Here is a 25,130-nt window from a genome sequence, read left to right as displayed (position 1 = left end):
AGTCCAATGGTGGCTGTGTAGCTCCTGTCCTCTGGAAATCCAGTGGGGAGCCGGTGTCTCTGGTGTTCAGCCTCAGATTATATCCACGATGGGATGCTTGGTTCCTCCCTCTGGGCGGAGCATCTCACAATGGGGTAACGAGTCATGAGGCCAAGTGTTGATTAGGCTCATTAACAGGAGAATAGTCCGGAGGGAGTTATCTCTGAGTCAGGCGGCAGGACAATGATGGGCAATTAACAGAAAGATAGTCTGGGGGGAGGAGGCAAGGAAACACTGCCCCACCTGGTTTCAACGGCTCCTGAGGATGGTAATAGAATACACTGCAACCCAGGACAGCGTGGTTTTTTATTCACCCAATAATTTGCTAAAAACCTCATTGAAGGGAATGCTTGACAGCAATTAATTTTGAGATCCTGTAATTCAAAATTTGGACCTTTTAATGAGATACATCGTGTGTGTTAAACTTCTGCCTTTGGCCTTTAGAAGATAGGTCTTAGAATCAGATTTCTAGTGTACAATTACAAGCTCAGTATTTACCTTCCTAGAACATTCTATAATCATTTATACTTGCTGTACATTTGCTGGAATGTTTGCAGAAAGCAATGTACAAAGGGCACAGACATATGCACCATGAGTGTCCTTAGAACTTTGAATAAATATTCATCAAATATATTCATTTTTCATTCTGCTCCTCATGATATTAGATGTTACCAAAGTTAATACCAAAGCATCAAAGGTGTGACAAATCTTCCAAAATGGTGTTGAAATTATGATAGGTAGAGTTTAAAAGTGCAGACCAGAAAGAAAGTAGATTTTAACTGTAAAAACTTCGTAAAGTAAACACCTTGGAATTCTGTTCTCCTACTTCACGCATATGAAATGTGGCTTGATCCTGGTGTAATTTGAGGCCAGGGCTGCAGAGAACAGCCTTAGTAGATCTCTAAAACTCTGATCAGATCTTACTGCTCACATCCCCTCTGATTTGTGTTTTGAGATCACTTTCAGAAGAACTAGCCTATTGTAATGTGGTGCTGCAGGGTAACACAGAGGCTGTTGCAATTTCTAGTTGTTTTGGAATGTAATTTTTCCAGCCATTAATAAAGCTTTCCAATTTTGGTGAATTTAAAGAATTCCTAGATTCCCTAATGCAAGAGGGTTATAGGTTAAATCTATGTCTAGTGAAAGATTTATTCACTTAATTACATTTTTCCCAAAAGGGTTTCATCACTATATAAGATAATACATGAATGCACCCAGTCTTTTGTTTTAGCTTGAGTACACTTTCAGGACTTTTGGATCCCAGTAGCAATAAATTCTAGACCATATTTTACCTTGAAATGTGATCAAGGGTAGAGGGCTTCCTTTTATGCATCTGTGAGCATGTAACAACACACGTGCCCCTACACATGCATACATTGACAGGAATTGCATCAGTGTTGTCACAACCATTAGTTCTGCTAAAGTGACCACACATTTACCAGTGAAAACAAGAAGAATAATTAACCCCTTCCCTGAAAAACAACAAAACTAGGAAATCATGTAGTGAGGAACATATTTTTTGCCAGTGCACGAACATGGATAGTACTGTGGTTACCCAAATTTGAATAAGGCAATTTCAGTGTATCTGCATGAATTCAAAAAGAATGAGTGTTCCTGCTTTTCTAGCTCAACACATGGTGTCAGCTCAAGTGGTGAAAGGCTACAGTGCAGATTTCAGTTGTCAGCTGCAACATGTTACTTTACTTTGGGGTTTTTTTAAGGTCACTGATACCTCAAATCGGAAAGAGAAATTTTTGCAAATGTTCTAATCTGTTAATCACCCCATTTAAAATAGCATTTCAAAGAAGTCAAACATGATGGGATTTTTCCATGCTGGGTTGTTGGGGTTTTTCTGCTTTTGCTCTGTAAAGAAGCTTGAACTTAAAAAGACAACTTAATCACTGTTTTGAAGGTGTGATTGGTGGTTCTTTTCCCACAAGATGCTGTGTATTTTGTTTCAACTGAGCATGGTGTGTCATCTTGTGCATGGCAATATCCTTATGCATGTGAATAGTCCTCTGCTCACTTTGAGAATCATTCCCTGACCTGCTTTTCTCTTTTGGGGGGCTTTGCTGTGAAGGGTGGCACGCTTGGAGTGCCAGAAATAGGTTCCTAAGTATTATTCCTTGTTGTAAATGGATCTACTGAGGTTGCAGTGATGAATTTGCTATTCAGAATGTTTCCCAGAATACAAGCAGCATGGATTTGTATTTCTATGTATGGACTGACCATCTCACATCTGGATTTCCTGGCTTCCTGGGTCAGGTTTCTACCTCCTAGGAGCTAGATAGTGACAAAAAGAGAAATTCAGGGCAGCCACTACATTTTCTGACTCAGATTTTCTCTGTAAAATGAGATTGACGTGTATTCTTAGTCACTTTTGACTTCTTGATGTTTCCAAATGGGAAAGGTTATTTCATATGCACCTTCTGGGGTGAATTTTCTAATCAATAGCATCTTTAATTTATATCAGGATTAGCTAATGGGACACTTTAAACAGCATTAGTTTCAGTTTATAGTTGTCATGTCCACTTTGGTTTGAACAGAGTGATCCTCAACAAAGATGGGACAGACTGCAGCAAGTCACAAAATATTTCTCTTAGTGCTCTCTCACATATGCAGCATCTGGTTCCTGAGTTTTATTCATATTTTCTGTTCAATTAATAAAGCAACGGCTTTTATATGGAGCTTTTGTGATCCTACGGGTTTTAAGTTTCCTGTAAGCTGCTTTCATTTTACAATTCTAAAAATGTCACTTGTGAGCTCCTTAAAATGCTTTTATTGTTCCTTTTTCCCTGATGTTGTAGATCGCGACCAGCTTTGTTTTAAGGCTATCCCTCAACAGCCATTTATGCCTTGTTGCATCCATCATGTGTCAAAGAGTTTCTCCGTCAACTGCCAGGAGCACTGGAAGCTCAATTGTCAGGATTTAAGGTGAATGAAGAGCAACTTGACAGGCAGAAATTATTCTTCCCATATGAAAAAAACATCCATTCATAGTTTCTGGGAAATCTTGGGGCTGTTTGAGCCAACACAAGAAGGTGGTTCAGTGGGAACAGCATGCAGCAAGGGCACACTAAGACCAAGAATCTGTTGGTCAGCTCAACAAACAAGCAGAAAAGCCTTTCACTCCTGAGTGTTTCTGTAATTATGGTTACCAAGATGTTTTCACTAAGAATTCATGATGCTGTGTAATTTCTACCTCACAAGTGATCAGATAGTCCACTGTTTTACCAAAGTATGAGCCTCGCAGGTTTCAGGAATTCATGTCCCAAGAGCACTGGCTGTGCTCTTCATATTATTGTCACTGCCCTTAAGGAAGTTTTTGCAGTTTTGTGTAAAATGCTTCAATATTCTTCCTAGAAAGCAGAATCAGAGCTACATTGAAGTGGGATATCACATCACATGAAAAACAAATGGCAAAAAACTGGTGGCCAGCTGTCTTCCAGACTTCACTCTTGGGGCTTTTCCCCACAGCAAGGTGAAGTACAGACTGCTGTTGAGGATTTGTTTGATTTGCTGGGATACCACGTAAAGTAAAATGCTGTTGAAATGCATAAATAGATTTATGTAAGCCCTCTGTATTTTGAAAGCAGACTGAAGTGATTTCAGATTAACATCTTCATCTAAAGTCATTTCCAGACAAAGCACAGTACTTGAAAAGTTACCCTTGATGAAATAAGACCTATATACCCTTGATGAAATAAGACATTTGCTATAGTCTCTGTCACTATAGTAACTGAGACCCAGATTCACAAAATCATGTAATTCCCACTTAAGCACCTGAGTACCTCTGAAGTTCTGGGCCTAAGTATTCCTTGAGTAAGTGTGAACTCACTGTACAGGCCTTTTATGAATTTCAAGAAATTATCCTTTCTTCATAATTCTTTTTTCCTCTTGAGCAAGAAAGCTCTGGCAGGGGATCTGATGATTTTTTGTAGTCATACTGTGGCAATATGTTGTAGAGGTGGTTCCAAAAGGTTACACTGGAAACCATCAGTTTCTGAGCTTCTGGACATTGGGGATCAGAGTACTTTATCACCACTGTGGGTCCATTTTATGTAGTTGACTCCTTTTGACATGAAAGCATTTTGTCTTTGTTTCCTTTCACCTTGTATTTTGCAATTTTTCCAGAGAAAAATATTAATATTAAAGAGTTGACAATACATGCGTGTGCCAGTTTGGCCAAATTTAGAAATATATCCTCTGAGAGAAGGCAGGTCACCACCCCTCCCCTACCAGGTTCGGGAAAAATAAATTTTCCTCAAAGGAAAGTGAAAGAGATAAATCGATTTATTTAACAAACACAGGGGAAAAGGAAAATAATACTAAATAATGAAATCTCTCGCTGTGGAGAAAAACCTGGGAAAGTGTTTGAGTGTTCGAGTCCTCCCTTTGGTCTCCTTGGAGCTGGGGCTTGGCTCGGGGCCAGGCCCTCTGTGCTTGATGGAAAGTCCTCCTGACGTGTTCTGATATTGAAGCAGTCCAGTAGAAAAGGGAGAAAATCCAAAATTCCAGGGAAGGAAAAAAAAAGTTCAACTCTCAGTCTCTCTCCAGAGAAAAAAGAAACTGAACAACTGGCCAGAAACTGACCCAGGAGCAGCAAGCCGGGTGCTTCCTCGCTCCCCTGCCGCAGCTGGAAAAAAAAAAAGTCGCTATCTCTGTGTGACCTTGAACAAGCTGCAAACTGCTTTGAAAAAATTTTGCCTTCCCCCTCTCAGGCTCAGTTTAAAGGCATAGAAAGGCACAAGAATTAATTTCTGGGCATAGGGCAGCGATATGGGATACACATCATAAAGTCACCCCAAGACAATGCATGATATGTGAACACTGATATTTGTAGTTGATATCTTTCAAGATTAGGATCAAGGCCTTGTTTCAGAGCAGGAATTGGAGTAGAAACCATCAGATAGATCTCAGCATTGGGAAGATGTCTTCCAAGTGGCTCATCCTACCAGGGAGGTGGGCAGCTCTACTCTTCACAGGCTATAGACTCTGGTGTATCTATTTTCTGATAACCACAAGAGTGATTGACTCCTCACACTTCAGAAGGGAGATGGTAGAAGGAGATTGCTAGCCATGTGGGAGTGCTTGGGACCCACACACCTTGTCACAGCTGTTGCACTTTGATCCCTGGCACCCAGGATGGCTCAGGGATGGACTTGTTTGGAGCAGGTGTAGAGCAACCCTGGTACACAGGAGTTGCACAGGCTTGTCTATACAACTGCTCTCCTCCTGCCTTTCAAACCTACCTCAGTCCCAGGCAATACCACCCCAAAAAGAATAAATAAGTAATGGAAGACTGAGTGAGCATATGTCTGTGCTTGACTCATGCACCACAGAATAAATCCTACTGCTGCTGGAGAGTGTGAGAGCTGCTGGGTTATGCTTTTGCAGCTATGCTTCATTACTCATGCTTTACAATCTAAAATACCAGGCAACGTGCAAGTAAGTCAAGCTTACTTGATAGCAAATCCATTTTGTAAACAGGTCATGGACTCGTTGTCCCACGTCCATTCTCTGGCACCTACAGGGAAAAGAGATTGGCCAGAGTCAGAGTGTCTGGGGTATGTGACACACTGTTTTAGGAAAAAGTTGCTGTAGTTTTTTAATTGGCTACAAAACCCCTACAAAAGAAAAAACAAACCACCATGGCTGAAGATATCACAGAAGAACACAGTTTAAAGGCCAAATCTAATCTGGAAACAAATTCTACTAAATAAAATTTGAACAAAGAATAATGTTTTAAAAAGATTGGAAGCCATGGTACATTATTCAAGATTAAAAAATGGCTAGCTTATAAAGTTTTTTCAGCACCCTAAAGGATATTTAACTTCTTATCTGATGTTACTTAAAAGGTTAGCCACTGTAAAACCTTGAGAGTTTGGAACCATCAGAATGCCTAAGTGGGATTTTTTTTTTCTGAAACAACCTTTACAAATTTGAAATACTTGGCTGAAAATAGCCAAGTGTTATGCTCCAGTTGATTATTTCCTATTGCTATGATTATTTCCAAAAAGCAGAAAACAAAGTGTAGTAACTTCTGACCGGTTACCAGCAAATATCTCTACAGCAGGTAGGCAGGCCTCATGGCAGTGGGTGCTTGCTGGCATTAGCAGTATTAATTAGACACTGCAACACTGAGTCTCCCCAGCAGGAGCTCAGAACACCTGCAAAGGTCAGAGATCAGGACTTACTAAGTAAGATTGGGAAGAGGGATGATTGCACTCCAAAGATGCTGAGGTTAAGCTGGATAAGTGTAGCTGTGTATGGTGCACAAGGCATTTAGATGCCTTTGGTGTGCAGTGGAAGGATTTGGACATGTCCAGAGCAAGACACCTTAGCCTGAAGCAGACCTCTAGCTTAGGTCAGATGAGCTTTTTGATGCAGAGCCTGTGGTCTTTGGGTGGCTCTAAAATGATGTGCTCTGGTTTCCACAGTGTAGATGTCTTACAGTGATATGAATTTCCATATGCACACCCTTTACTTTGTTCCTGTAGCCTGTGAATAGGATATTGCACATATTCATGGTAGAAATGACATCTCTGGCTGGTATTGTGCTGTCTCGAGTGTTCACCATTTAAACAAATCTTGTGTTCTTTGTTTCTGTTCCTGGCATGCCTAAATATAAACCTTATGGTCTGTGCTAGGTAAGAGGAAGATACAGTGACTTTAGGTGTTTGGTGTAACTTATGAGGAAAATACTGTATTGAAAACATCTCACACTGAAGTTGCCTAGACACCAACTGAGGTGATATACTAGTCCATGCACAAAATCTTCCTATGTTTGTTTTTAGATTTGCTTCTTCCTAGTGACTCCTAAGACTTGCTGCAGAAATAGCTTGAATTCTAAGACATGAATGATTTAAAAACTGATTTGTATTAATTTGTAGTTTTTCAATTTGGCAATTAGTTTTGCAAATACAGTTTGGAACGGATTTCTCATGAACTGTTTGATGCTTATGGCTAGTCCTCCTTAAATGGTTCCCTAAAATATGGGTTATTTTTTTCCATTTCTTTCCTGGTTACTTGAATATCAGGTGGTGAATTCTTCTTTAAAAAACCTATGGTATAAATTTTCAGAGTCATTTGTGTCATAATTAATGAAAATACTAGGTTTCATGGGTGTTTTTACAAATCTTTGGCACTTATTCAAGTACTGAAATAAACAGATCTGGCTGATCTTACTCAGAAAAAATATCCACAAAGTGGTTTTAAAATCATGTAGCTATTGATCTTCCTTCTCTACACAGAAAAACAACATTTAATTTCAAAGAGAAGAGTTACCCAGGGGCTTCTGCCACATCTAGGAAGTTACAGGCGTTAGAGACTTCTGTCAGTGAGAGGAGTTATAGTTGCGTATTAGAACAAACTGTACCAACAGGTCGCTTGTAGTATCGGATTTTGTGGATTTTATGAGTCCTTCTGACTGTTTTGCTCTTTTGATTACATGTGGAGCCATAATACCACCCTTATTTGTAGTTTGCTCTGTCAGTGTGCCAGGTGTGACACTGAACACCTGCTTGATGTGCACTTTGAAATGAATTATGAGGGTCAACACCTCTCAGTCAGGGTGTGTGCTTGTTATAGGCTTTATTCATCAAAGCATCTTTTCCTGCAGGAAGATGTTTTGTGGTCATTAAAGAGCTCCTGCTCTTCTGAAGCTGTTGTGCAAGGGAAACTCCAGGCATTCTGCTGAGCTGCCAGCTTTGTGGAGCTGGAGAGAGGATCTGTTTGGTGAAGACCGACTATGACCCTTTGTAAGCAAATAGGTATTTCCACAGTGTGTCTCCAGTGAACTTGGCAGGGGAATAAATGTAAAGGATTATAATGCTTCAATTCAGATGGCTGAGTGTGAATGGCTAAAGAAAATTTAACGCTTTCAAATAGCAAGGGGGGGACTTTTCAATCACCTGCCTGTGCCAAGTGGAACTTTTGAGGTGCATTCCATCTAATCATTTATTTTGTCTCCAGGGAGGAAATAAACAACAGTCATATCAATGGGTAAGATCCTAATCACTCTCATGCAAGCAGTAATGGGAAGAAGCTGGGTTCAGAATGAGTGCCTTTCAAGTAAAATGGTCAGACAAGAAGTTTATGTGTATGTAACTAGTGAGGATACACAAGGCAGTGTGCAGCTATTTCACAGTTAGCGTGCGCTCTGAAAACTTTAAGTTTGTACATTGTCAGTATGAGAAAGGAAAATGAAACAGAAAAGGGAACTGACTGAGGAAACTTGGAGAGAGAGCTATAAAGGATTATTTATCCCAGTGCTCTTCCTCATGCTAGGATTAATCCATGGGCAAATCCTTCTAATTTGGAGGATCTCCACTGGATTAGCTGCACAGGTTGCAGAGGTGATATGGTATAGATTTCTGATGAAAACATTGCTATAAGAAAAAAACCAAACAAAACAACAGCAACAACAATGAAAAACCAAACAAAACTCCCCAAACCTAAACCTTTACAAGAGCTTTTTTCAGTAAGTTAATGTTTTGCTGAAGGGAGACAGATTAGGTAAATTTTTTCCTGCTTGAGTATATTTGATTCTTTAAAGCATTTATAGATTTTAGTTTGCTTTTGTTTGAATTGGGAATTGACAATGAGAATATAACTTGAGGCTGTGGCATACTGGATTGAATAGACCTTGTCTTTATGAAATAAAATATAAGATATTTCCTACCCAGAAGGCCTGTCTTTTTAGTCTGTAAACTGGAACGTTCCCCTCATGGATATAGATGTAAGCTGTCACTTCTGTCAGCAAGAGAAATTAAAGAAAATTTAGGTTGTGTGTTAAGAAGTATATCCTTTTCTACGGTATCCTTCTGTGCTGGCTTGAATGAGGATAGCCACATCTTCTTTTCCTTTTTTTTCTGTGTAAGTAGAGAGAAAAACATGTACAGAACGGCTACTGCACAAGAAGTTAAGCCTGAAAGCAGGGGTGGGTCCTGCTCTGTAACAGCCACAGCAGTTTACAAGACCTTAGGAACTCTCACTAAAGTTGGTGGGAGTTTTTCCATTGGCTGCTTTGATCGCTGGAGCTGACTCTTAATTAATAAATAGGGAATGTTAAAACACTCTTACCCAGAAATGTAGATTCAGCCACTGTCTATACTTCCCACATGCACTTGTGTCCAGAAAGGATTAAAATGCCAGTTAAGGAATTAAAAAAACCCAACAACAACAACAACAACAAAACAAAAAAAACACCAAAAAAACCTCCCCAAAATAAAATATTTTCTGGCTCAGAAGTAATTTATTAATTTTATTCTTACAAAACCTAGTCATTAAACAACAGCATGTCACATCTTTTCAGTTTCTATAGAGCAGAAAACACTGTGATGATACTTCTAAGGCCCAAGGTAAGCATCTTTTAATACAAGTCTAAACTGGATTTGTGAATCTGGCTGGCATGACACTGAAAAAATATTAAAATAGAAAATACTTTTAGATTTAGATGTGCAGCTGAAAAGATTCCTTTATAAAATGCAAGCTAAACTTGTACTGTTGTATAGGTAACTATGCTCTGTCTTCAAATCTGAATCTCCTGTTACAATGGCAATACTTAAATTTTTATAAGGGTTTTTTTATCAGCTACTGACTAGAGAATCATTGTTCTGATGATATTTATGAAAACTCATATACAGTCTAAATAAAAATGTGAATACAAATATAAAAAATGTAAACCACTAAGTCCCTGAGCATATTTTGATCTTGCCAACTAGAGATAGAAACGTTTGCACCAATTGGAATTAAAGTATGGCAGGAAGCAAATCTAGCAATATAAGTTGCTTTCCAGTTTTTTACTAGCTGTTTTCAAAAGGTAGATTTGAATAGAGAGAAATTGATGTAAAACATATTTTTTGAAAGTATTTTAAGCCTAGCAGTATGGAAGAAAAGCCATGTCAATCAGCTGAATTTTGGGAGGCTGTAATGGAAATGGTGTAGTATGGGAATAAGTTTGTTTGCTACTGATTTTCTGCTGAGAGCTACAAAGAGCTGATGGCAAGGAGGAACAAGGGGCTTCTTGCATGAGAGAATGGCAGCCAGGAAGCAGCTTTGGAGAGCATCTCATCTAACTTTGGGTGTCACAGTGTCCCTAAGGTAGCTGAAAAAATAGTAGCCTTTACCTTCTGCACAGCTGCCAGTGGCACTGTGGAGTGATAGTTCTAATTAAACTATTAATTTGGGCTTTTGGACTGGATAAGTTAGATAATGTGACTACTCCCTCTGAATATATGACTTGATTATAGAAATCTTTAAGTATAAAGCTCATTACTAATTTTGTGTGTATTAAACGTATAAAATGAGACAGCAGGCTTGGCGGGGTTGAAAATTGACTTTCTTTGCCAGTGTTTGCTTTGAAGTGCAAAGGCATTTTGGCTCAGCTGTTGTTGTAAAGATACAAAAGTCTCCTGGCAACTTTTAAAAATTATTAAACACCAGCTAACAGAGAGGTCTCAGAATACAAACACCCACAGGCAAGTGTGGTCAAGTGGGGGCATTTTCACTGCCTTCTCTCTGGACAGGTTTCATGATCTATGTATGTCACAATCTGTGCTCCTGGGGACGTTGAGAGGACGAGGAGAAGAGGTGGCCACTCGTAGTGTGTCTTCAATGTCTGCAAAGATGGAACTTGCAGCTTCCTCCCTGCCTTGCCAGTCTGACAGCAAGGGACTGGATTAAGTTCCTCAGCCTTTCTGCCAACTTGCAAGTGAAGGCACAGTTGTATCCATATGTTTCACAATTACCTTCTTAGTCCTTTCTTCCAAAGAGTCCTTTGAAATGTGGGAATTTGTAATACTATAAAATGCCACTGCTCTTTGCAGCTGTGAGCTGTAGTAGATCAAGTTATCAGTTTTCTACTTCAAGTCTTTAGTCCTGCTGCCAACAGCAACATTATATATGGCTATAAATCTTCCTGGAGTGTAATAAAGGTGTACTGCATTTCACTGTAATGGGGTATGTCTTGCACGAAGACAGACAGCATTAGGAATTTTGTGTGTAATAGCTAGTGCTTCCCAATATCCATGTCAAAACAGAGGATGTAGTACTGTGGGCTGGAGAAGTCAATAAGATGTATTGCAGTTTTCTATCCCTGAGTAGTCTGATTTTATCATGGCAGTGCTGCTCTAGTTCAGGATTTTGTGGTATTCATTTCATAAACCTTATTCTGAGGTGCTCGCAGCTTTTCTGCTCTGCACATCAAAAGGAGAAGGAAGTTCCCTGAATTCAGTTGCTCTTGCTTTATTTATTTATTTTACTTTTTGAGGTAAGAAATAGTTCAAACTTTTAAAATTCCACTTCTTTTGCAAGTACTGAAGTTATAGCGATTTTATAAGGCATTTGGAGACTCAAAATGCAATAGGTACTTAATTTGACTTTCAAAAGAATCTATTTGCTATCTAAGTCAATTAGAAATATGACTTGATTGTTTCTCTAGCTCTAGGAACTTAAATGGCTTTAAAAAAAAAGCATCTAATTTATTTGGAGACTTCTGAAAAGTTAACCCTACAGCTTGATTTTTTTCATCTGAAAGTCAGTTTCTTGTACTGAGCTGAATAGATAATACATCAGTGTTGTGTCAGGGATTTTATTTCAGAACTTTTCAGCTATTTCTGAATTTGAATGAATTCAAACTAAATATAGTTAAAATACCCATGAGCTTTGTCTCACTCATTTATGAATTAAACATAGAGATGTCACTATTTGTGAGCCTAAACAATCCAAAATAGTATTTATTGTTTTGTAAAATTCTGAAAATGTTTAATAAAGGTACTCAATGGCTCTGATATTCATGGTTGGATGACAGCATCCCATTATTAAATCCCATTCCACCATTTTTGCATTCTAGCTATAGTCATTTAACAGTGTCTTTTGGTCAAATTAAGTGCTGTGGTAAGCAAGTACAATTCCAGTGGAGAACTTCAGGTACTACTCTTACACAAAATTTAGCATTTGACCCAGGTGTGTCTCACCCTGCACTGAGCATGTGTGGCACAAAGAGGCTGAGTGGGGAGGAGAGCAGAGAAATTATAGAGAGTAAAAGAGGAGCAGACTTGATAATAGCCTTCAGCTTGCTTTTTGTCGCTGCTCTTGTCAGCTCACTCTTATGAAAAGATGTTACATATTAAGAATTTGCTCCTATCACCAAGTGTTTTAGCTCAAAATGTATTCTGTGTGTGAATACGTAAGTTGGCCTGCAGCTCACAGAGGTAAAAATAGAGCAAGTTGGATATTTTATTGTTGTTGTTGTTGATCATTTTTCTTGAAATTGCACAACCTTTTTGCAATTTTGTTTATATCAGTGTGATGATTCCAAAACTTATCCAATATGACTATAGAGCATACAAAAATTAGCCACATCAGATAATACATAGAAAATTATGCCCATAACCACAAAGACCCAGCCTCCTTTCTAATCTACTCTCCACCATTCCATTCCCGTAGAAACAAAACTGTAATGCTTTCCTTCTCTGTCCCTGAAAAAGAAATTAGGACTCTTGCTTTTTCTGCTTGCCATCTTTTCTGTATCTAGGTAAATGCACGGAAAGAAGAATAAAGGCAGAATGATATCAGGACTGAAATTGAGGGCATGGTTCTGAGTGGTAACCCTGCAACCAGCTGGGTTGAGGGTTTCAGGTTCCTTCACTGAGGTGTCCTACACAACACGTACACGTGCTCTAAGCTGTAAAGCAGGTGATGGAGGGAAAGGCTGCACAGCACTGTGCAGGGGAAAGGGGAATGATTCAGTGACTGGAGAGAACAGGTCACAGCAATGAATGAGGCAGGCTGTCAGCTCAATACCTGATACAAAAACGTCTGTGATTGTTCCTGTCTTCAGTGCTAACAGGGTTTCTAAACTCTAATGGAAAAACTTGGGTTCTATGAACATGGTCTTTAAAAATTATGTGCAGGGCTGGGAATGCTTGCAGCAACTATCCTTTGGCAGGTCTATTTCAGAAAGATTCTTATGAATTCTTTCAAATGGTTTCTCAGAATGTTTAAAGCCTAAGTCCATGACCTGCTCCTTCATAAAAGTTGCAATTCTGTCTTTATTTCCAAGACATAAAATACCTACCATTTGCATCAGTTTTCAAAAATTTAAGTTCTGAAAAAAGTCAAGTCTCATTTGGGCTTATGAAATCATCTGTTGCATCCTGTACTTCCCAGTACCATAACAGTTTTCTTCAACTGAGAAAAGTATTCATAGTATCATTTCAGTGGGCCTTTTTAGGGTGTTTTTTTAGTGCAAGTCATCAAAGCCATTGTAATTGTTTCTTTTCCAGTGTTTAATATTTGACTGTTGCACCCACCATCAAGCTCTAAAACCCTTTCCCTGTAGCATTTGTGTTTCAGACTGGACGAATAAAATTTTAAGGAATTTCAGCACTGTCCTATGTTTCATGATTTTTAACTTGAATTTGTCACATAATCTTTTATGCAACTTATATTTAAATGCACCTGCATCTTCAGTTTCTGCCTCTTCTAGCAAGGGAATATCATGTTGTATGAAACATGCAAACTTTTAATGATACACATTGGAAACCAGAGTTCATGGCCTCTCTAAGTGCTGGTCTGTATCTTGGAATTCCACAGATCAGAATGCCAGCTGCTTGGAGAGCACTTCTGAGCCACAGCATGTATGCTCTGGTTCCATTTTGTTTGCTCTGCTCCATTCTCTGAAGCTGATGTCTCTCGGATGTTTATTACATTTTCTGTTTATATTAGTAGGAGTTTTATAAAGTTAATTCAGAGAAAGTCCATCAGGTGAAAAAGGTAAGAAAGGTGACTGAATTGAAGCTGTTCCTCAGCCTCTGAAGACTCATCTTGCACACTGCAAAACCGTAATAGATGCACAGCCTAGCATGGATACCACAAGCTGTGTTAGATGGTGTTCACAAGAGGTAGTTTAGAGCCAACAAGGTGCTCTCAAGACATCAAAGAATGTCTAGTGCAGACATGCCTCCAGAGATCAGTTTGCTTTTCATAGTTTGGGTCATTGGAAAACGTTAGATTGCTTCTGGTTTGGGAAGCTTACCTTTGTGGAGCACAGAGATTACAGCCTTAAGTGCATAAGGCCCATGGAATTGTGTGTTGCTTCTTGCTGCCTTCTGTTTCTATTGTTAATAACATAAGCAAGGAGCAAAGCTGTTTTCTAAGGTTTCCCTGTTGAATATTGTGACCCTTAATTTGGATGCTCACTATTTAAGTAGATTATCTTAACTGAAACATATTCTGTCTGCTCTAAATAGTCCGCAAACTGAAAACAGTAATAGTTTATAAATAAAACTGGTCCCTCTCAAGGACAGTGTAATTTTAATTATATGCAGGCTTAATTCTGATCCCACTGAGGGACCAGACTGGCCAGTCTATTTGGAGCCAGGCAAATTGGCTTCTATCCTTAAGAACACAGCCACGTTCACTGCAACAATGAAAAGTGTCTCTTGTGGACAAAGTGATTCAAGATCCCTTGTTGAAGCTTATTGTACTGTTTGGCAAAACTTGTCTACTATTCATAGTTGGTGTCAGAGTAGAACTTATGGTGAGGAAAACTGAAATACATCACACAGCAATAAAAAAGAAAAATCAGAAAATAAATTGATATTTTTCTTTTTTCATTTTTCAGAACATTGCAACATTTCCACACTACTGCTGAGGATTACACCATCATTTTCACATCTGGATGCACAGCTGCACTTAAACTGATAGCAGAATCATTCCCTTGGATACCTGAAGGCACAAAGCAACCCAGCAGTCGATTTTGTTACCTAACTGACAGCCACACATCTGTGGTGGGTATGAGAGGCATAACTGCTTCAATGAATGTCTTGTCTGTTCCAATAAAACCAAAGGAAATTTTGTCAGCAAAAAGCAGGTTACCAGCTGAAGAACAAAACTGCACAACACCTCATCTATTCTCTTACCCAGCTCAGAGCAATTTTTCTGGTACCAAATATCCCCTTTCATGGATACAGGACATAAAATCTGGAAAACTCTGCCCCATCAAAATACCAGGGAAGTGGTTTGTTCTACTAGATGCAGCTTCGTATGTGAGCAGTTCTCCACTGGACCTGGGAGTTCACCAAGCTGACTTTATCCCCATCTCATTCTATAAAATCTTTGGATTCCCAACTGGTTTAGGAGCATTGCTGGTAAACAACAGGATTGCTCCCCTCTTGAGGAAAACCTATTTTGGAGGTGGAACTGCAGCTGCCTACCTCGCAGGAGAGGACTTTTATTTGCCAATGAAATCCATAGCAGAAAGGTGAGGCTTTGTTTAACAAAACAGGATTTTTTGCTGATACAGTTTGCATCAGATAAATGTCTCAGGCTTGGTGTATGCACTGGGCTGTGATGCATGTGCTTTTTATGCAGTTGGATAGGTATTTCACATCTAACTCAGTTTGTCTTATTATTCTTTTTCCTATCTAAAGAACATAATCTGAAATATGCGCCTTCCTTTCCTGATCTAGTTTGCCAAAACAGCTAAAAATACAAGGCTTCATTCAGTGACATAAAGGTCAATCCATGCATTTTTTAATTTGTATTTAAGGTGCCTCAGTGGAAACTTGATTTATTTTTGAAACTCTGTACCCAAAGCAGCCAGACCAAGGTCGATCACACAGTGTAACAACCCTTAGTGAAATTGCAAAGGTAGGTCTATGTATTTCACTGGACAAGTGCAACGCTTTACCCTCAAGAGAAGCTTCATCAGAATAACAAGTTCAGTAAGATACATTACCTACAACAAATATTTGTGGTGCACTTATTCCTTGACTGAGATTCTGAAGAAGATCTGAAGCTCTCCTACAGAAAAGAGAGGACACCTAAAGGAGGTCAAACATATACACATAGGAAAATGCAGGGCAATAAGGTAAGTTTCACCAGTCCTTGAACACACTGAAGTGCCACTCTTAGTGATGCTTGGTCTCCCTTCTTCATGTCAGCAACAACTTACATAAATGCAGTAAAGGGTCTTTCTTCCTGTGTCACATCTGCACAAAGGAAATGCTAGAGATCAGCATTTCATCACAGAATCATAGAACAGTTTGGGTTGGAAGGGACCTTAAAGATTGTCTAGAGGTCCAAGCCCCCTGCTGTGGGCCCAGACACCTTCCACTAGACCAGGTTGCTCAGAGGCCCATCCAGCCTGATCTTGAACATTTGCAGGGATGGGGCATTGAGGACTGCTCTGGGCAACCTTTTCCAATGCCTCGCCACCCTCACAGTAAGAAAATTCTTCCTTATATCTAATCTAAACCTGCACCCTTTCAGTTTGAATTTACCCTTGTCCTGTCAATATATGGCCTTGTAAAAAGGCTCTCTCTAGCTCTCCTCTAGAAGAGAGGAGAGGTACCTGTACCTCTACCTCCTTCAGGTACAGGTAGGCTTCTGTAAGGTCTCCCCTGAACCTTCTATTTTCCAGTGCTGAAGAACCCCAATTCTCTCAGCCTTTGTAAGAGAGGTACTCCAGTCCTCTGAGCATTTTCATGACCCTCTTCTGGACTCATTCAAACAGATACATTTCCTTTCTATGTAGGGTGCCCCAGAGCTGGATGCAGCACTCCAGGTGGGGTCTCTGAGGGCAGAGCAGAGGGGCAGAAGCACCTCCCTGAACCTGCTGGCCATACTGCTTTGGATGAATCCTAGGATATGGTTGGCTTTCTGGGCTTCCAACACACTCGTTGCTGGGTCATGTTGAGCTTCTCATCAACCAACACATCCAGGTCCTTCTCCCCAGCAGTGATGTCAGTTCATTCTCCACTCAGCCTGTATTTGTGTTTGGGATTGCCCTGACCCATGTGCAAGACGTTTTACTTGGTGTTGTTGAGATTTATGATGTTCACACAGGTCCACCTCTCAAGCCTGCCAAGGTCCCTCTGGATGGCATCCCTTCTCTCCAGTGTGTCAACTACACCACACAACTTGGTGACATCAGCAAACTTGCTGAGAGAGCGCTCAGTCCCACTGCCCACATTGCTTGCAGAGATGTTGAACAGCGCCAGTCCCAATATCAACCACTGAGAAACACCTCCTGTCACTGGTCTCCACTTGGACATCGAGCCATTGGTGGCAACTCTTTGGATGTTGTCATCCAACCAATCCATCCACTGTTCCACTGAGTGGTCCATCTGTCAAAGCCATGCCTGTTCAGTTTAGGAACAAGGGTGCCATGTAAGACAGTGCCAAGTGCTTTCCACAAGTCCAGGTACCTGCTCTTCCCTTATCCATCAATGCTGTAGTGCCCTCTTAATAGCCCACCAAATATGCCAGACATGGTTTGCCCTTAGTAAAACCATGTTGGCTGGCAGGAATCACCTTCTTATTTAACATGTGGCTTAGCATAATTTCCAGGATGATTTCTCCATGGTCTAGCTGGGCACCAAGGTGAAACTAACCAATATGTAGTTCTTCAGGTCTTCCTTTGCTCTCTTTTTAAAAGTGGGTGTTCAAGTCAGTGGGAACTTCACCTGACCGCCATGACTTCTCAAATACAATGGAAAGTGGCTTAGCCACTTCATCCACCAGTTCCCTCAGGACCCACAGATGTATCTCACCAGATCACATGGACTTGGTCACCTTCAGGTTCCTTGGATGGTCTCAAACCTGTTCTTTTCCTACAGTGGACCATTCTTCATTCTTCCAGTTCTTGCCTTTTCATTCTGTGGCTTGGGCAGTGTGACTGGGGCACTTGCCGGTCAAGACAGAGGAAAAAAAGTCATTGAGTACTTCAGCCTTCTCATATCCTAGGTAACCAGGTGTCCTGTTCCTTTCTGGAGAGAGCATCATTCCTAGGCTTGGAAAAGATGATCCTTGAACCCATGCAGGCCTCCTGGCGTTTTTGCCTGACTTCCTCTTCGTTGAGATGCGTCATTCCTAGGCTTGGAATAGATGACCCTTGAATCTTAACCAACTCTCTTGTGTCACTCTTCCTTCCAGGGCTTTATCCCATAGCATTCTAACAAATACTAAATACATATTGATATATAGATATGTATAAAATTATAGACCTTGAGAAAGGCTAGAGGTTAAAAGGGGAAATGGTAAAAAACGCCCTTAATTCCTTTCAATTATTTATGGATGTGTATTCAGAAGCACGATGTCCTGCATTTCCCATAATGTGAATGTCTGACCTTTCACTGTGTGCAAAATGATGCTTCATGTGTTTGCACCTCTTCTGGGTATGTGCTCTGAATGCTGCTGGGAGTTCTGGTTCTGGGCTGGTAAATGCAGAGGCTGGCTGCATTCACCTGGCTCTTGCCATACAAGACCATGCATTATTTCTGAATTGGATGTCGGTACCGTGAATGTCCAGTTAATCTTTTAATGTAGAAATAAAAAGAACAGGGAAACATTGTTATTCGGACCCCTGTTTCTGATTTTTCAAACCAAAAAGGCTTTGAAGTGCAGCTCTCACTGAAATTCAGGATGACAGGGCATAGAAATCACGGGATCCCAGGGTGCTCCTGCATCATCTGCAAGCCAAGGATAAAACCTGCTTTAATTTCATCTGGGCAGGCTCTAGTTTCCAAGCAGCTTTTCTAGAGGTAATTGATACATGACTCCTGAGATAGCATAGCAGATAAAAATATCTGAAATGTGTTTTATGTCTCAGTTCTGCTTTTATACTTTCTTTAATTAAGAAGGGAAAGGTATGTGGTAACCTGAAGGGGTACTGTATTTCTGGTATCTTTTTCAAGAGTTTTCAGAGGTTGACTAATTATAAACATTTCAGGTATCTGAGGCTCCCACTGTTTCAAGGGCTTTTTTTACTGAGTCAGAAGAAGGACCTGCTTTAACCTTCTTCTACTACAGAGTTAGAAACAAAGGAAATTGACTTCTAAGTCAGACTGGGTACACAATGTGTAATCTTGGTATGAGGGATTAAAACTAAAATAATCAAAACTGACAGCTGGATACTAGTTGCCATTAAACACCAAAGTGTCATGCAGACAGGTCTAAGTCATTGTTCATAGGTCAATATTTATACTTGGCCTCATCTGATCCTTTAGTTGTTATTTGAAAAGCCAATATTTAAAAGTTCATGTTTAGAGCATTACTGATGCAGTCCATAACCTCTCATGAACTGTGGAGACTTAAAGTTCTGCCTGGAGAGGCTTGAATTTTTCAAAGATAGGTCAGGAATGAGGCTAACTTTCTTGAAAAGTAAAAACAACAATACAACAATGTTGTATTGACATCTTCAATCAATGTGCTTCAAGCTATAGCACCTTTTTTTTTTTTTTTTTTTTTTTGTTCAGCTGCTATGGGTTTTGCTTTGTTATGTTTTTAAAGTGTTTTCCCAATAATAAAATACAGGCAGAGCAGTTAGGAACAGAACTACTACAGTTCAAATGAAATGCCAGCTCACCATAGCTGGAGTTAATACGATTACCTTATCTGTGGGCCACATTTCCATTTCCTTGCTAGTGGCTGAAACACCTTGGTCATTATTTGTCCAGTAACAACAGGTCCAGTCAGGTTTTATCTCTGCCAAATTGCAGTCAGGAACCTCCATCCCTGCAGGTATCCAAACCCAACTGGCGGAGGCCCTGAGCAACCTGCTCCAGCTGGACATGCTTTAGGCCAGAGGTTGGATTTGAGATTCCCAGGGGTCCTTTCCAGCCTCTGTGCTTCTGTGATTGATTTTGTGCACCTCTTCTGAGCTCCATCTGCATTGTCTCTTCAGACCTGTCTTTGTGATTCCAAAAGGTTTTATTTTTATTTTACATTTTTTTTAAAAAAGCTCGTTTACAGTGTGTGATTAGTATTCGGAATGAACACACTGAAACATGTCATTTCATCTGATAATTCATAAGGAAACTTGAACTCTAGCAAATGTCATTGGAAAAGGGGATTTAAATATATGTGTCTGAGTACTGCTAGCAGAAGGTATTCCCCATTCACACATAATCCAAGAGCAGTGTACTAAGAAAATAGCTTTTTCTAAGTCAAGGTGAAACTTGAGCAGAAACATGTAACGAGCGACAGTTTATCCATCTCTCCTACCCAAGACTGTCAAAATGGTTGCCATTTTTCTTCATAGATGCAGCTTTTGCTACTGTTTCTTGTATTTTATTTTGATGTTCCTGCTATATAAATTAATATACCGCAGTCTCTTTTACATTTCTTTAATATCTTTAAATCACTTCCATGTTTTCCCATTTCATGTCAGTAGCCAATCTTCCTATCTCAACTTTTAAAATCATGTTTATTGTATTCTCATCCTTGTATCAAACAGCTTGACAAATTACTATTATCATTCACAAATCTAGCCTCATTTCCCATTTTTTTTTTTCTGCACAGCATGAGATAATAAAATGATATGATTATGTATAGCAAGAATTCAGCGATAAAATATTCATCATCTGCTCTATTTTTCTTTTGTATCTGGGAGTGCTATTCAGAATCTGATCATCCTGGAATTTATGACTCAGGGAAAAGGAGCTGTTGTGTTATCTGTAAATTGGGTATCTGCATCTTAGTCTACCAATGTGAAATATTTAGTGCATTAGCTGTTGTGTGTTGTTCATTTCCAAATGCATTTTCAAAAGCTTTGTAAATCCAGGTGGCATGACTTTGCCCCTGACAAGTTTAAGTGACTATTGCCTCTGTTGTTCGAATAATTTGACAATCCCAAAGCAGCACACACACTTTTGTAATCTATTATACATTGCACTTAGCCAAAGCAGGTTTCTTTATTCTTGATGCTGTGGCTGGAGATCCCTGAGACAACTCTGTGCATGCTTATGCAGTGTACGCTGACATGGTTTGAGTCCGCAGTGGCATTCTGGGTTTGTGTGTGCTCAGGGGAAGGAAGCAAGGAATGGGAAATACAGGCAGAAAGCTAGGGATAAAAACTAGAATCCCAAGAGCTGGAGTTGAGACAAAATCCTGAGGCTGGATGGTGGGTATGCAGCAGCTTGACAATCCTTTGGCAAATAAAGCTGATCTTCTGCTTGAAGCTATCTCTTTAGCGTGATTGTTTCTGTCAGCCTAGAAAGAAAGAATATAGTGACAGGTGCTGGCTTATTCCATAGAAGCTCTTCACAGTGCTCAGAAATCACCCAGGGCCTGGACTGTGCTGAGAGGAGCACAGTCTTTATGTGCAAACTCACCTTGTAGTCTGGCATATGCTCATTGGCTCCACACAAGAGGACTTTGGCCATCTGCCCATGATTACTTTATGTGGTAAGTGGACTTAAGCATCACCCTGTCAAAAACCACATTTTGTTTAAGCATTTTGCTATGATTCTTCTGCATTTTTATGACGTTTAGAGATCTCCAAACAGGGCAACTTTTGGGAGAATTTCAAAATCTCTAAATTTCATGAACAAGCACCTTTTCAAATAGCAGTGGTGGATTTCAGATTAGACACTTGGGAAGTAGTCTTCATTTCTAATGTGTGTTTGCACCATGAGACTGCCTTCTGCACCTGACAGATCGGTGGCAGCCACTGACATGGACTCGTAAGCCTGAACAGGGAACATGACAGTGAACAAGTCTCTTCCTTCCTCTCAGCCCCCAGTGCCACCATGTCCTGAAGAGATGAGAGGTCAGAGGTCCTTGAAAAGAACTGCATAGGACTCTCACTCAGCTGTTCTCCATGTCTGAAAGGCAAAGTCCTTTCATTTAACTGCTGGAACTTTCACTTATGTAATAGAACTTAATTCTTACGACTTTTCAACTGTTTTTCAAAACAAGAGCTGTGGAAAAATAAAAGGGTAACTGTAAGAAGATTCAAGTAAGCCATTACTCTTTCCCTTCTCTGTTGAAGTGTAAGTATCTGCTGGCAAGTTTCATGCAGTCTGTTTTGTTACCTCTCAGGACATCCAAGGTGGCAGTTGACATTTGCTGTGTTTTTCTGCCAGCCATCACTGCAGCCAGCCAAATTCTTCAGTATTTGATGCAAAGGAAAGTTTTGCTTATTTTTTTGTTCTAAGTCCCATCATTAAGAAGGCATTCATATGTCATTTTGCAGTCTAATCTTCCAGGTGATTTTTTTTTCAATACTGAAGTTGTTTTATTCCCCAGCATAGTCAAAATAAACTGAAAATTGTACATCAGCGACCTAGATGGTATCCTGAGGGGATCACTTTTGATCTTGATTCACCATGGGATTCACCTTAAATTGCTGAATTTGGGATAAACTGAAAGCAGTGCCCCTGATAAATGCTTATAGAGCATAACAAGACACTTAAAAACATGTTTGTTAACTTGGATTAGTGGGCAGTCACCAAAAGAGAAGCAATAATATAGGTAAAATTTTGAAGAGGCAACACAGTTGGCAGAGGTGGCTTCTGTTATGCAGCCAGCCCTACCTCTATGCATTTGCACGCTCCTGGAGTGTTGGTGCTAGGATGCAATCTTACAGTATGGAAACAAATACAGAAGGAGGTGTTTTTCTCAGGAGGGGGAGGTAGTGGATCTTGCAAAATTTTTAGAAATGTTCAGCAAAATGAAATCAATAAAAACCAGAATACAAAGAATTTTTTAACTGTACCGTGGATTCTCTTACTCAGATGGAGGCTAATCCAAGTAACCATATTTCCTCTTTTGTTTTGCAAGTGTCATCGAAAGCCAATAGAAATCATGGGCCCAGTGTAGCCACATGCCTACCACAGAGAGGCACATGTAAATCACACCAAACACCAATCTGTATTGTTAGGAAACTCCATCCCCCTATATGAATGGAACCAAATTACTGATTTATGAAATAAACCTTATAAACTGCTAGAGAGCTACAGCACATTCATTTTTTAAAGAGAAAAATGTGGAACTCATTGTAAAATGCATTTTTCTTAAAATATAAAGTGCTTTGAGATGATAGCAAGAAAGAAGGGAATTCTGGCTTATACCAGGATTCAATTTTGCCATTGATCAAATACAGTAAAAATTTTGCTTGAACTAGGATGTATTGTTACAGTCATTATGGCTAACAAGGTGACATAACATAGTTTTACCCTATGGAGTTCTTGGACTCAAATTTCGAATCAAACATTTTCCCTAAGACTTCTCTAAAAGGCTTTGTGCATTTCTAGCACCAGCTATTGTGACTTTACAGAATTGGTTTTCTGCTGATAAATTTATGGCACATTTTTAATTATGCTTTGTAGATTTTGCATTTGTGATTGATTAACATGTTTGATATATGAGGAAACATAATGGTAACTTGTTTGGCATACAAATCACATTTCTTTTCTTCACCATTTGTAGTGTGTACTTAAAATGTCATGATACTGGATGTAAAAGGGTGAGACTGGCTTTTTGACCCAGATAGTATTTACAATATACAAGTCCTATTCAATTACTGTTAAGGGAGTGAGTTACTTTAAAGTGCAGAAATTAAAGCTTTTGCTCTCTCTTTTTACCTCAGGCAGTTCTTAGTAACAGGAATTGCTGTAAATACTCCATGGTATAGTATATAATTAGTATAATGCTCTTTCTTTGACTCCTGAAGTCTCAGAGACAAAAGCATGAGCTAAGGCAGACATATGGAAGAGCTGTAACTACTATCAGGGGGTCAATTTAGATATTTAACATTATTTTAACCTAGTTTTTATGTGCTCTTAATCCTCTGGCATGTGTATGTGTGTTTAAATACTTTCCAAAGCGATGCTGAAATTGTTGTAAGTTGGCTGCTGAAACTTTATTGGCTTCCTTGGAACGAGTTCAATCTCAGTTTACATGGTACAGCCCGAGATGTGCAGAAAGCACCAAGTCTGGGCAGCATCATGTGCTGCCCACAGGTCTGGTCCTGCACAGAGCATGTCCCTGTACCTCTTCAGAACCTCCCAAACAGGAAGGAATCCTTCTCAAATCTTCCCTCCTTCCCCAGGAAAGCCATTACTGCTTTCTCTAACCTTTTGAGGAGAATGGGGAAGGAAGGGTGGGTTTTTCATGTGTATGTGTGTATGTGCTTCCATCCTCCTTAAGAAGGAAATGACTGTGACAAGGTGTTTATACTTTCCATTTTGCAATTTTTTTTAAAGCATAAGATAATGTAAACAGGAGAAAGGCGTGAGCTAATAGAAATAAGAAAAAGCAGAATGGAGATGGCAAAAATGGAGGTAAAGTTGAAACAATGTGTCTGTACGAGTGCCAGCCCCAAGCCAGATATGGTGATGTGAGGTTGCTGCTGCGAGGGTGGCAGCTCTGCATGTGGAGAGCAAATCTGCCCTGGGAGCTGACCCATCCAGATGAGGGGGGCTTCTTCAGGCAGGATGGGGAGGGCTTGGGATGTTAGGAGCAGATGGGGAAATTGAAGAAATACGGCTTAATGTCTCTGTCTCCTCATGTGTCTCTGACCCCCAAACAAGTAGTGTTGGCTTGTTGGAAGCTGTCATAAGATCTGGATCAGGGCCATTCCCTTCAGCACGTACCAAAGCTTCTGGCATGTCTTCTGCATGGACATTGCCACCCTGGGCTTCAAAGCAGACGTTGTAATCTGTGAGTTCTGCAGATTTTTTGTTTTGCTGAGCAAATGAGTCCAAACTGAAGGATCCTGCTGTGCATGGCTGCCATGCCACCCAGTCATTCTGCCAGCTGGGTGGACTTTGCACTGCAGAATAGGACACCCAGGTCCACATGTGGATTCAAGACTCATAGGTGTGCATGCTCACAGCTGTGAAGATGTAGTTTAATTTCCCATGTGTGGATGAGAGCTGAATACCACATGGCCCTCTCAGTGTTCAGGTAGAGCAAAGTAACCAAGACTGTGAGCCCCACACCAGTCCATTTGCTAGGGCTGATGATGAACTGATGCCTTTGCAAGTGCAGCTCCATGACATGCCAGGGGTGCCTCTCCAGAGACATGCACCCGAGGAGCAAAGTTGTGTGGCTGCACAAACCCTGCATTTTGAACCTTCTTGGTTTCAACAGTTTTGTCATTCTTCTGTTGAAAACTTTCCTATTGAAACAACTCTTAGACTTAGGAGATAGTACTGTGTTGGGTTTTAAAAAGAGTGATGCACAGCAGTGAAAATTGTGGAAAGGGGAATCTGTTCTCCAGAAAAGGACTGAAGCATATGTATTTCAGTCAGTCTCTGGTTCACAAACTCCTCGAGCTTTAGCAGAGATGTCAGCTT

At 40.1% G+C, this 25,130-nt stretch overlaps 1 protein-coding gene across 3 annotated transcripts in view; it reads left to right on the top strand.

The window, feature by feature from the left end:
* MOCOS (molybdenum cofactor sulfurase) overlaps nucleotides 1-25,130 on the top strand; it is a 209,777-nt gene that overhangs the window by 68,846 nt on the left and 115,801 nt on the right. For all 3 annotated transcript variants that reach the window (XR_006019616.1, XM_042048759.1, XM_042048760.1), the window contains exon 4: nucleotides 14,669-15,307. Coding sequence is in view for 2 of the 3 variants with exons in the window: in XM_042048759.1 (XP_041904693.1) it covers nucleotides 14,669-15,307 (639 nt within the window). In the remaining variant the exon portion in view is untranslated. The remainder of the gene's footprint in view (nucleotides 1-14,668; nucleotides 15,308-25,130) is intronic.

This window comes from Corvus kubaryi, unplaced genomic scaffold, assembly GCF_017639235.1.
Source record: "Corvus kubaryi isolate FWS band 111438036 unplaced genomic scaffold, C.kubaryi_AGA036_p1.0 68, whole genome shotgun sequence".
In the NCBI taxonomy this organism is placed as follows: Eukaryota; Metazoa; Chordata; class Aves; order Passeriformes; family Corvidae; genus Corvus; species Corvus kubaryi.
The sequence above is the reverse complement of the archived record's forward strand: the minus strand, read 5'-3'. Positions and strand labels throughout refer to the sequence as shown.